Source organism: Triplophysa rosa, linkage group LG8 (assembly GCF_024868665.1).
Source record: "Triplophysa rosa linkage group LG8, Trosa_1v2, whole genome shotgun sequence".
NCBI lineage: Eukaryota > Metazoa > Chordata > Actinopteri > Cypriniformes > Nemacheilidae > Triplophysa > Triplophysa rosa.
This window is the reverse complement of record NC_079897.1, coordinates 4,346,829-4,361,205: the sequence shown is the minus strand read 5'-3', so window position 1 is coordinate 4,361,205 and position 14,377 is coordinate 4,346,829. Positions and strand designations below refer to the sequence as shown.

General features: G+C 38.3%; 1 protein-coding gene across 3 annotated transcripts in view; it reads right to left on the bottom strand.

Annotated features, from left to right (window-relative positions):
* The window catches only part of zfpm2a (zinc finger protein, FOG family member 2a), a 162,212-nt gene that overhangs the window by 86,241 nt on the left and 61,594 nt on the right, over positions 1-14,377 (bottom strand). For all 3 annotated transcript variants that reach the window (XM_057339670.1, XM_057339672.1, XM_057339671.1), the window contains one exon: positions 11,358-11,459. In XM_057339670.1, coding sequence (XP_057195653.1) covers positions 11,358-11,459 — 102 coding nt within the window. The remainder of the gene's footprint in view (positions 1-11,357; positions 11,460-14,377) is intronic.

The window sequence follows — 14,377 nt, the reverse complement described above, 5'->3', positions numbered from 1 at the left end:
GTGAGACGACGCATTAAGGACACATCCAGACTGTGTGTTTATAAGTGTGTGTGTGACAGGGTAAAGTAATCCTATACACAGGCTGCTATTGTGAAATGAGAAGCTGGCCTCATCGGCTGGCAGAGAGCAGATGCACCTCTCTTCCTCTATCCTAATCTGGAAAGGACTTAAAGGCGTCTTATCTCCGGGCTCTCCTGCTTCATTTCATGCTTGATTTACTTTAATTTGTCTGATAGGGCACAAGGATTTGGAAATGGCCCATCTTTCACTGGAAAATGTTCTGATTTTTCTCCGGCATTGTTATGTGACGGTTTTGACTCCCGTTTCTCTCTCTCCATCTTTCTCTATACCTCTATTTCTCTCACTCTCTTTTTTTCGTTCCGTCTTCCTGCAGAACAGATCTCGCTCTTGTGCAGCATTCTGTTTGAGTGCATTCAGATTCAAGCTAACGCAGCAGAAACGAAAGCGTCTGCGTGATTTCGCCGGCTCCGGCGGAGGTCTGTTTGCCTTTCAGATTGGCAGCGAGCGACGCCTGAGGACAGAAGAGCAGCCGAGTGCTTCAAACCGCAGAGATCTTGTGTTTAACGTATAGAGGGTGAGACTCGCCCTCGTCTCGCCCACAAGTGTGTGAGTTGATAAAGTCAGAGAGGAAGAGAGCTGCCGGCCCACACACGCCTCAACCTCTTCTGCTGAAGCTCTGAACAGAGACCTCGCTGCTAAACTACAGTCTGATCGTCTGGATCTGCATGTATCTGATAAATCAGACACTGGGGTTGAGCACTAGGGTTTAAAAATCCTAAAATTGAGATCTCTGTCCTTTCTCCAAGACAGCAATGAAATTACATGAAAAGCAAACGGAAACGAAAAGACTCCTTTGTTTTTGTTACACACAGCCACAAGAGGAGATCTTAACAATGTCACAAATTTAGCTCAAATTTGCCCAATCGGAAATCAAAAATCAATATAATTGAACTATTCAGTATGAATTTACACTACATGATCTATAACAATTTTATAGCTCCATACAACAATCATCTTATATTTATTTCTATTTTTCCAAAGCACTTTCAGGAGAAACATCTGAGGCTTTAAATTAAAACTCGATTTAAGAATAAAATCTGAGCAAACAACTCTAGTCGAAACTCCATCACAAGACCATTTTAACCAACGAACCAATACATCTTCCCTCAAGAACATTTGAGGTTGAAAAGATGAGCTACCATGACAACACAACTGTTCACTCGCTCTCTCTCTCTCTCTCAACCTCACAAGATGTTGATGAAAGGAGAACAGATATTGACATTCCTTTCACAGACTCGGTGTATTTGTGATAAACAGAATGAGGATTTAGTCACATGTCTTCAGTCACATGCTCTGCTTTAATTAACACTGACTTGTTTGGCGAAAAGATGATTAATATGCCAATGAATATTGCATAGTCCGAAAGAAAAACACCAAGGTATGAGCAGACCATGTAGACTGAACACATTATATAACAATAATAGCAACAAATATTCCTACTGTTTCACAAGAGGCGTGTGTGTTACTGTGATTTCCCCACGGGTTAAAAGGTAAAGGTAAAAATTTCATCCATGGTAAAAAATGACGGCATCATATTTATGTGTCTTTAATGTTGTGTATAATTGGTAATAAACTGTAAATGATCCTTTTGCCAAGTAATGCAGACCATTACTGTGGGATGTTTATGGTTGCCGAACATCACAGGTGTGCATTTCCCAGCACTATACAATGAGTTGCGGCTCAGATATACTGTATCATTGAGTAACTCTAAATAAGATGTCAAACAATAACAAATCATCTTTAAAGATGTATGCATTCAAAACTCAAAATGACCATTCTGAACTGCCTGAACATCTGCTGCTGTTCACAGATTCACTTCTTACACTAACAATTCATCTTTTATATTTTGTCAAAATATACTTTAAAGGAACAGTTCAACCAAAAATGTCATTGAGGTCGTCATTTACTCACCTTTAAGTTGTTCCAAATCTGTATCAATTTTTTTGTTCTGATGAACACAGAGAAAGATACTGTTAAGAATGCTTGTAACCAAACAGTACTTGGCCACTATTGACTACCATAGTAGGAAAAATTGCTTTATATATTTTTTGTTCTGTTGAACACAAAAGACGTTTTGAAGAATGTAGAAGAGCAAACTGTTCTGGGGCACTTTTGACTACCATTGTCATTTTTCCTACAATGAAAGTCAACTGTGGCCAAGAACTGTTCGGTCAAAACCATTCTTCCAAATAACTTTCTTTGTGTTCATCAGAACAAAGGTGTTTATACAGATTTGGAACAACTCGAGGGTGAGTAAATGAAGACAGATTTTTGGGTGAACTGTCCCTCTAATGTTTTTTTTTCAGAGCCAGGTATAAATAAATAACTGAAAAAACGTGGTTTCTATAGATTATTTTAAATATTTCATAATTATAACAAGTAAATGTACATCCAGAAAGAATACTAAAACGAACGTCAATAACATCACCACATTTATTTGATGTACGTTTTTTTTTCATTAATTTCATTATTATTTTGAAATATTAATTGAATAATTGACAATGATCACCAATAGTTGAGTGTAGTGATATTACTGACTATGAAAGAAGCATTTATATGAATTTATTGTCCATCACTGTGCACCTCACAATGTTTAAAATGAATAACTCAAAACAAAATATCCAAACTTAATACATTTTTTACTCAAATTGCATCACAGCAACAACACATTAGATATCTAAACATCAATATATAGTGGAAAACATAATTATTATAACAACAGAGATATAAACATTATTGTAAATAACTGATTTAATTTGGTTTCAGACTGCTTTGAGTGCTAATAAGCATGAAGTCATTGCTCTTAAACCTCTTAACATCTCCGATCAGTGGCTGTGTTTGCATCAGGACACTTTAAGACCACAAGCGGAGAGTTTAGACTAATCTCTGTTTCATCAGCCCAACAATCAGACTTATAGTTTTGTGCGCGACTATGAAGATTTTCTATCTAATGGTGCGCTTCGGTCTAATGTTGCCTTTACATCTTTAAATAACCGTCATTATGAACTTTGCAGCACTAAAAATCATTCATATGGAAATAGAGTTGTATGAAAGTTCTTCTCTGACTCAATTGGTGTGACATCATACTGTATAAATACATTAAACATGGACGAGGCTTTAACAATAAAATATCTACTATGAACTACTCTGCTTCCACATGATATAACTGACATTACCTGATACACTTTTTGTAGTTTTTTATATTCTTTTTTAAGAATTTATGCCGTGATTTTACTGTCATCAGTATAAACATGCATGAAATCATTTGGCATTAGCGTTGCCATAGAAACACAAGGATGTAAACAGCTCAAAGCAGAAGTCATCAGCTCACAATGGCAATTCTGATAAGATGTGTTTAAGTCGAAACGTATTTGAAATACATCTCTGAAGAGGTGAAGATTTTTGGAGCGATACAGCAAAAGAAACAGGAACATAACACACACATATTCATACAAACTATTTATGCACTTAGCAGAATAGCACCAGATTGTATGACCAACGTCGTCTACATAACCAAAGCTCATTCACTACTAAACTCTACTGTAGCACATTGTCACGACAATCTGATTTTGCACAAAAGCACTTATCTGCTCAAGACTAGCACAGAAAGCCTGCAGGAAGATGGCTGAGCGCAGCGAACGAGACTCTGAAAATGAATGCCAGTCAGGCATGTCAAAATTTCTTGATTACACGAGAAATAAACAACTCCGACGGAAAGCCGCTGCTCAAACTTGGTGCTTTGCATACATTAAATTCCGGTCCGTCTATAAGTCGTCTTAAAACGCTTAGGTATCAGCGTGAGCGCCTCTGACAACCTTCCCTCACGAGTTCGGCGGTGCCGTTATCGTGGCTCTCGAGTGGATCTCGAGCTTCGGTGACAAAAGCCAGACGAAGCTCTCCTAAAGGATACATCTCTTTATCCACACTCTTCCTCACCGAGCCACATGCGCGGGTCGAGCGGGAGTTTACCAATCTTTGCTTTCCAAGACTCTCTCTCTCTGGTTTCCTTCTCTCTGTGTTAAAAGCTTGAGGGGTTCAATCAATGCTGCTTTGATGTCGGCTGGAACTATAATTATTTAACATTGTTACAAAGATTTCTCTAATCCATTGTACCATTAAATCTCTTTTAGACCCTCATCTTCAGGAGTCTAATCTGCATCTGGAGAACGCACCCCCCCCCCTCCCCGGACGCCGCCATGACTTAACGGACTTCTGTGAATAATTATAGGAAAATACCCAAATACAGAGCGGAAAAGAGAGACGAGAAGCGTCGGTAGTTGGTATTGCTTTGGTCGCTGGACACAAACAAAAAAATTCTCAAGGGGTGAAAAAAAAAGATGTTTCTAAGAGAACCACTACTTGTTTTTTCATTTAGTTTGTTTGCGTGCAATCAAACCCATTGTTGGATTAAACATGCACAAACCCATCCTAAAATTTCGTAGGTCAATTTAAACCAATGAATGGGTTTGTGAAAGTAGAGATGCACCGATACTAAATTTCTCCACCGATACTGATTATTTATAGTGATTTCTGTCGATGCCGATACCGATAGTTTGGTGGTTATATTACCTCGCATTAACTAAATTCTGAAGATTAAAATAACATTTCTTAATTTTCTCAAGGTTATTAATTCGAATAATGTATATTAATAGAGCACAAATTAATAGCATTTTCCTGTCCACTTTTGATTGACAGGATATATCGGCCATGACTATCGGTTGTTTTTAAACTATCGACTGATAAGCGATAGTGTGAGAAATTGCTTTTATCGGCCGATACCGATTATTGGCCGATATATCGATGCACCTCTAGTTGAAAGTAAACATAACGCAAGTAAACCTATTTTAATTTTTGGTGAACTATTCCTTTAAACCCTCTGGCTCCTTCCTGCAATTCTGTCTGGTCACTATACATTTTCAAATCCGCACAAATCTGCCATCTGTTTGTTTTGCTCTAGAAACAACAACATCAAAAAGAGACACGTGCGTGACGCATGTTGAGAAAACACCCAATGGCCTTTTCGCAAATATTTGTGCCGGTGATATAAATAGCAGCACGGCAAACGCAAACATTTGTCGAGGCACCTGCCATGCTATTGTGACCATCTGCTCTATAAATTCACGTTGCATGACATATGTGCATTAACGCTGAAGGGGGTGAGGGGGTCGGGTCAAGGGCGGTCGGTGTCGGCTCAACGTACTGTACAGGTGGGCTAACAAGAGAACAGAGAATTTAGGGTACAGTGTGTGTTTACTGACCGTAGGGAGGTAGTGGTTTGACTCCAGGACTTCTTCAGCAGAACCTGTCGGTGTTCTGCACGTGGATCTGGTCCAGCTGGCACACACAGAGAGAATGAACTGTGTCCTACAGGCTCTGCTAAGTTCAGACAGCCGATCATGTGGAGATGTGTCACTCCTCAAGGTGATTGGCTTTTGCTGGGGGTTACTCAATGCTCATTGGACGATGCAGATTCTCGGTTTATAATCATCTCAATGTGCATTTTCTTACATGATCAGATTTCCAATATTAGCTACTGTCTAGATGGTTTCATCGGACGCACGCACCTTAACTTCCGGCCTGTGTTTATTGATCGAGGGTGAGTAAACGATGACAGATTTTTCATTTTTGGATGAACTGTTCATTGAATTAAGGTTGATTTTTCTTAGCCCATTAAGATAGCATAAAGTTTAGTCAGAAGTATGGTTAATACTCTTTCAAAAGAGGCAGAAAATGCTGTTTTCCATCATATGACCCTTTTTAGTTACAGCTAAAGTCTTCTAAAGGGCAGACAAAGTGATAAGAAAAGAAGTTCATTAATGCATAAAGCATCCCTCCCCTTCCTGAGCTTTCTTTATGCCTTAAGAAGTGTGACAAGATACGTATCAAAGACACCCATGATAATTAGCAAACTAGCCGTACAGGCTATTACCACTAATATACAGAAGACTGCCAACGCTCACGATGAGAGTGGTAGATAACACAAGACTTCCTTTAGAAGCTGGATATTCTCCCTCTCTCAGAGAACAAATCTAAACGAGAACTCTAATACGACTCAAGTGCTTAACATCAAAGCATGTGAACTGATAACTTAAAACAGGGCAGAGGCCATTTTTATTTTATATAAAAATCTTGTTTTCTGAGCTTATTCACTGCGGGTGGAACCTGGTCGAGTCCTTTTAATAAGATCATTATCAAATATCATATTCAGATTTTCTTACACTTAAAGGTGCAATGTGTAGTTGTTTTGGGAATCTTTTGTCTTCAGAGGAGTATAAAGACGTTACATAATGAAGCGTTATGTTTTTATTATCTTAGAATGAGCTATTTCTATCTACATACACCCCGGGTTCCCTTCACCATGTTGTTTCTACAGTAGCCCTAAACGGACAAACTGCTCTACAGAGTGCAAAACAAATAACGTGACGACATCTTTGACCTATGTTGCCATTGTAGTGCTTCAAAAGGAAGGGGTAAGGGGTGGAGTGAGCTGTTGGTTGCAGTTCGCAATCTCACCACTAGATGCCACTAAATTTCACACACAGCTTACAACAAAAATTTCAGTTTTACATTATTTTACGTGAACTCCCATAAATGTTCATTTTTGTGCTTTAAACAGAGATGGCGATACGGAGGGAAAAGTTACGAACTACAGCTTTTACAAAGAAAAAAATGTTGCTAGTAAAACATGATCGAAACACTATTGCAAAAATAATAACTTGCCATTGGTCAGACAAACTGATAGGCGGAGCCAACACTTTTCTTATGGATCCATCTGTTAGTGTTTCAAGCAGGTCAAACTAAAATCATTTACTTAAAGTTCCTTCTGCAAATTAAGCTGGTAAAAGATAAAGTATGTTAACACAGAAAAACACATTACACACATCACCTTTAACTTAAGCCGGCCACTAACAAAGCCGACAGAAAGATTCCTGATTTGAGCATTTAAATAAATAAATAAATCGAGCGATAACGCAGCGGTCTATCTCCAACCCAATAAATTTGCTTTTAATCGCCGTGAACAGGAAGTCATGTAATTTCATATTTGATGGTGCGATTTCTGTCTTTATTCAAATTATAACATGACCATCTGACTTTTCCAGCACAATGGCATAATATGAAAGGGGGGAAATGGCCTTTCAGCAGAGGACATGATGTGAAAGTAAATGCCATTTGAACGTGCAGAGATTAATGTCCGTCCGCACTACTACCCCCTGAGAGACGGTGATGCTGCGGTGAGCGCTGTGTCATATCCTGTATTCCGAGAGGGTTGTTTCCTGTTGGGAAACACTGAGATATTTCTCATTTGCATTCCATTTTCTCTGAAACCCCATTCCTGTGGGGTTTTGACAGTAATGTTTCTGTATGGAGCGAATGGGCCATGTAGAATAGATCTTATCTGTGTAATGATACAATATTATCAGCAGCATTAGCGACTGTTTGTGTTATCAGATAAATCGCAGTGGGAGGTGAAGTTCAGCATTGAGTTGAGTCTTGGAGGAGTATATTTTAAAGGGATGATTCACCACAAAAAGCAAGAATTTAAGGTAATAATGACCTTGCATGGAGCTTTTTTGTACTTTTTGGAGCTTTTTATTGTCTGTTTTCGTTTAACCTTGCAAAAAAAAGAATTTTGTCTTGTTTTCTAGTATAATACTCTTAAATCTTAAAATCTTAAATCAATATACTGTAAATTTAATTGACAAGGAAAGTGACCTAAGATTTTTAGTCTTGTTTTCTGAAAGAAAATATAAAAATGAAGTTCATGATAGAATCAAGCATTTGGGTGAGAAATCTGCCAATGGACCTTTTTCACGTTTCAGGGTTTCTCAGCAGTGGATCGTCATAGTTGGGTAAACTTGTATAGGGGTGAACGGGAGACTACCACAAATATATTTTTTGCATTCTCATTTGCATAAATAGCAAAAGAAAAACTCGAGGACAGTGTTTTCACCACTTTTAACAAAATAAAAACAATAAGAGAGAGTCTGATGACGGCAGTCAAAAGAGAGAATGATGTCAAATTTACTGTGACTTCCATAGACGATGTGTAAGTAACACCCTCGCATTAGCCTTAACTATTTTTTGTTATTTGATGCAAAGGTAATATAATACAAAGTACACTGTTATAAAAGTACATGCATTTAAAAAATTACGATGCTGATGACCATTGAACACATCATCACAGGCTTGTGAAAAAGGTCCATAGGGTAAGAAAAACCAATTTGAATTCATAAGTTTTTTTTGCAGTTTTCTATGTTCTCAACATAAACTCAATTATTCAATTTTCTTTCATAAAATAAGACTAAATAGATCACTTACATCACTTTCATTAACAAGTAAATTTACAGTAATATTAAGATATCAGCAAGAAATACATTTTCAAAAAACAAAAGTAAAAATACAGTGATCAGCTCCAAGTAAATATATCTCAAGTGAATGTATCTGGATTTAAGGAGTATTTATATTTGTACTAGAAAACAGGCAAAAATGCTTAGTAAGAAATCATTTTTTGCAGTGTAAAACAAAAATGGACAGCCATCAACTCCAAACAGTATAAAGAAGCACCATACAGTGTCATCATTACCTTAAATTCTTGCATTTTAGGCCGAATGATCCCTTTAAAACTACTTTTTCAAGACTCGATGCTGACATCCATATTTACCTCCCACCACAAAAATCTATTTTTTCCAGTGTACACTATAACAAACAATTTAATACGGAGCATTTCTGTTTATATTCTTAAATCAGAAGCAACATTTATTATTAAGGTGTATTAAAATTACGTGATGTAAAAAAACGGTTGATTTGGGACCACCCAGACATTAAAATGTATGTCTTCCTTTGTCGTATACTTGTATGACACAAAAATATACAAAGCACTTTTCCCCCCAACATTCAGAACAAAAAGGAAGTGAGTTCCCTGTGTTTCAGCCTCACAGGACTATCAGAAAGACGTCTCCCCCCTCAGCACCTCCAACATCTAAAGCAGGAGTCTGACGCTCAGCATTTTCTTCAAACTGTGCTATGATGCCTCTTTTTTATGCGCTTGCCCCCATCGTCGTGTGACTGACCCCCTCAGCCCTGCCGGCTGCCTGATCACAGGAACCGTTTATTACCGTCATTCCGACCGCTCTTATCTTCCGCCGCCAATGCTCATTTCCTTCCCAGATTGAAATGCAAATGTGAAATTTAATGATAAATGCATTATCTGATAGCTACTGATAACTCTGATTCGCTGTCAGTATAAAATACACACCCCGGGGGGCTCGGCGGTGCCAACTTGCCCACTTTCTTTGAAACGTATGTACCTGCAATAAATTCTGGAGGTCATATGCATTAAAAGGGGAATCATATTTTGTGTATTCTGAGATGCGACGCTACGGCTGAACAGTAATTGCTGCCGTTGCTATCTTGTTGGATGTATTATCCATCACTTTGATGAAGTGACTTTTAAGAAGTGAGAAAAGAAAGATAAAACATTTTTTTCTACCGAGACAGCGAGGCAGAATCTGCATGGTAAGATGAGATTCGTGGAAGAGAAAAGAGATCTGTTTTTATGTCTGTTCAGTGATTTCTGCTGAATCTTAGGACAGTCACACATAAAAATGAAAAAAAAAATTGTCATACATATGACTTTCTCTCTGAAAAGGAAATGTTGACAGTGTTCTTTGCTATACTTTGAAAGCAAGAGGCGAGTGAATGAATGTTTGTTTTTAGTACAAAAAGACAGTAAATTAATATATTAGGAAGTGCAAAATGACCATACGGAATGCACTGTTTGTACAATAATATAACAAATCTGCAATCAAAAACACAATCCCACAGAAAAGTTGGCATAAAAAATACAGTTTGTGGTTATTCAAGAGCTCATTAAGCCTGCGGAGGAGAGCGGGAGTTTTACCTCCGTCGGGTGGCCTTGTCAAGGATATCTTCAGATGTCCTGGTATTGAGCGTCTGAAATCCCCTGATCCCAGATGGATTCATTTAAAATGTGTCATAATGAGCTGCTTACAAGTGATTACTGGCCGCTAGCTAATGGGCTAAACGGTTAAAAGAGGGTCAGGAATGATCGGATGTTGGATTGGACCTTCAGGATCGAGTATCATATCAGAGGCACTGCGGCCTGGTTTTCTTTTACTGATACTCTTGGAACTTTGTGGTGCAAAAGTACAGCCAGTGATCACAGACAAAAGACCAAATGTGAACTACACTAATAGAGAAAGTGCCCCGGGGGCCGGGGCCCTTGACAACCAGGGGCCTAAACACCAAGAAACATGCCATTCAAAATCATTTGCATCTTCATTTAACGGCAACTCATAATTCTGACCTGTATCTCACAATTACAACGTTATGTGTTTTCTCATTTAAGTGACAGTTCAACCAAAAATTAAAATTCTGCCGTCATTTACTCACCCTCAAGTTGTTCAAATCTGTATAAATGTCTTTGTTCTGATAAACACAGAGAAAGATATCTGGAAGAATGCTTGTAACCAAACAGTTCTTAGCCACCATTGACAACCATAGTAGGAAAAAAATCTTTATACATTTCTTTGTTCTGTCAAACACGAAAGAAGATATTTTGAAGAATGTAGGACAGCAAACAGTTCTGGGGCACTTTTGACCACCAATGTAATTTCTCCTACTACGGTAGTCAATGGTGGCCATGAACTGTTTGGGTACAAGCTTTCTTCCAAATCTTCATCAGAACAAAGACATTTATTCAGATTTGAAACAACTCGAGGGTGAGTAAATGATGACAGAATTTGTATTTTTGGGTGAACTGTCCCTTTAATGTTGATGAATGATTAATTATGCTATGACATTACTTTAACATTTAATAAAATGTATTATTTTCCTAAATAGTCACTGAAGTTTGTTTTCTTGTCCATAGCTGTGGCTTTGGACTACAAGCATACAGACAAACTGTGGACACTTGTGATTTGGTTCACTAAATGCAACGTTATATAAAAAACAACAACAATTGAACTGCATAAATACATCTATAATATACATTCATGTATAAAATAAATGAGATACATTTTGTTTAGGAAACTAGTATTTAGTATCCTATAGTGCCAAAACTAAAGCAACACACTGTACATCCATGTGATGTCATCAGTCACCTGACATGTCGGTTTGCAAAATATAAAGTTGCAACGATGAAGTTTTAGAAAAAGGTCAGAATGTGAGATATACAGATACAATTACAATTACGAGACATGAAGTCTACACACGTGCCCACGCGTGTGAGGTGTGTGAACGGATCATGAACTCACGTGGACCATCCCATTCCTCCGGCTCCAGAGGGGGCGGCCTCCCCTTCTCGCTCTCCACCTCCATCTCTGTGTCTCCCATTTCTCTGCTGCCGTTCTCTTCACCTGAGAGAGTAACAGATCCATCAAATGTGTATGATAGACAGACATACATATGCATTCCTTCATTCATTTAGATTCAATTTGAATGCTTTTGGCAGATGCTTTTATCCAAAGTGCATTCAGTCAATATATTTTTTATCACTATGGGATTCAATGCCATGATCTTTGCATTCCCAACACAACGCCCTACTAAAAGAGCTACAAGAACATAACAGTCACAGTAATGAATCTTTACAAATGCCACGCCACAAACAGTGATGAAAACAATTTCAATCTCAACAATTTCATCCCGTATCATCTTTTTTATTTTCACCCCAGCACGTCTGGGTCACACTCTGGATACGGTCGTTTTACAGAAGTGTCTCTTCGACCCCCTAACGCACCGGAACGGCCTTCATCATGGTCCTCAGACACACACTGGTCCAGCCGGATGGGTTAATCTAAAGATCAAATTCCCTCGCCACGCTGCGTTTAAGCCAGTTAAGACGCAGTTCACTTCAAAGGCCGCCAGTAAACATGGCCAAAAGGATCGCAGCTTCCTGCTTGCCTCTGCACACCCGGGCGAGAGGCGAGGGCCGAACTGGCCTACTTACCGCTCACGAGGTCATTCTGACCTATTTTACAGCCTGCGCGAGTCTGCGAGGGATCATCTTTTTTTACTCTCCCTCGCTAAACTGCCTCACTGTTTGAATTGTCAGGCCCTGAGAAGCTCCTTAGCATACTCATTGAGCATTACCATAGGATAACAAAAGCCAATATCAACAGTTCCTTTCCAGTGTAGCGAGTTTGGGAAGGCGGCGAGATAACATTAAAGGCTCTACCTTGATCTCCGGCGAACACGTTAAGCCCTGCAACGAAACATATTGGAACTGTTTAATTACCGCTCAGGAAATGAAGCTACAAGATGATTCGTTAATTAAGCGGTGATTAAGGATTTTCTGCCTTCTATCTAACACCGGTTGCAATGCATTTTAAACACGATCGCCGAGGCAACCTCGCAGGGAGCGAGTGTCGCAGTCGCAGGATTAAGTTTCTTTCAGGGACGTGGAGGAAATCTGCTGGGAAAACATTGTGCCATCATGTGCAGCGGTCTGCAAGTGACCTGCTTAAAATAAATATGACCGATACGTAACAGAATTAAAGGGATTGTTCAACGCAAAAAAAAAGAATAATTCTGTCATCATTTAATCACCCTCTTGTCATTTTAAACCTGTGTAACTTTCTTTCTTTCTGCAGAACACACAAGAAGATATTTTGAAAAATGTTTGTAACTAGGGCTGTTGCGATAAACCGACGATAAATATCACGTGATTTACGCACAGCTTTTGAAGTACGGGAAAATACTGCTGCATCCGAAAGCCAGAGGGCGCTCTCGTGCGGAAACTCCAAATACACACTGCAGAAGAAGACCATAACACGTTCTAGAATCTAGGAAATGCCTATGGACATCTTTTTATCACTGTTACTCAAGCCTCATCAGGTATTTTTATGATAATAAAGTATATAATGATCATGTTTGACGGGTGTTGCTTTTTCAAATGCACATTATAAGCGACTCAAACTCGCACTGCTTTTAGATCGAGCAGCATTTCCTACTGATCCCAGAGCCGTGTTTTACGGACAAGCTACGCATTAAAAAAAATATCGACACACTGCATATCGCAGCCAGCTCGATTTCAATAGGATTTAGTGGTATCGCGATAAATTATTGTTCAGCCCTATTTGTAACCAAACAATGCCGATACCTGTTTTGTGTTCATACAATAGAAGTGACGGGTATCACTACCAACATTCTTCAAAAAATCTTCTTTGGTGTGCTGCGGAAAGAAGAAAGTCATACTACTCCTTAAAGTTTTCTGTAACTTTAATGCCTACTGTGTATATGCAAACAGAAGTTGCAATATAATGTCTTCATCTTTGACTTGTTTCATGTTTTTCCATTGCTTTTGCATGTACTTCCCTATATAAATATCAAAACTGCCTAAACGAAATGATATACATCTTACAGGATCTTAAAATCTTATAGCACACCATATATTGTGACCAAAATCTAAGGCATCATACTATATGTCAAACGTCACATGACAAAACCAGAATTGGTTTCATGTCCTTTCCGGAAAAATGGATAAGGTGTTTTAAAATGACAGCAATAGCTATGAATTTTAGGGTTAGCCAAATTGTAGTTCATTTTATGTCTGCATTCTATTTTTATTTTAATATTCATGTTATTGAGAAGAAAATGTCTTTGTCTGTTCTAGATCGAGGTAAATATTGATTACAAAAATACCCAAATATTACTGTATAGCAGTATAAATATTGAAGGTCCAGTGTGTAATTTTGTATAGGATCTATTGACAAAAATGCAATATAATATACATAACTAGATATGACATAGTGAAGCGTTATGTTTTTTTTTTTCCTCAGAATGAGCTATTTCTATCTACATACAGCGTGGGTCTGCTTGCAAGGATTGTTGTTGCCATATCGCCATGTTGTTACTATAGAATCCCAAAAAGGATGAACTGCTCTACAGAATGCGTTTCGTAACTACGTTATCTCATTCGGGAAAGAAGCGAAAATGTGACGACATCTTAGTTTTGTGTCAGCCACCATAGTGCTTCGTAAGGTGGGGGGGGTGGAGTGAGACGTTGGTTGCAATTCGCAATCTCAAAATAACACAATGGTCCTTTAATAGTTAAAATGCTTTTCGTATTACATTTAATATTATGTGAATTATTCGGTGCATGAAAAATGCTTCATATCTGTCATTTGTCAAGTTTCATGACATCTAGGACGCTGCCTTAGAAGTTTGCTAACTTTGTAGACATCTTACTAGGGTTTATAACAGAGCAACGGTGTCAAGAGCACTGTAAGTAACGAGATTAAACACATATTTAACCAAAAGATTTACAGCGTGTCAA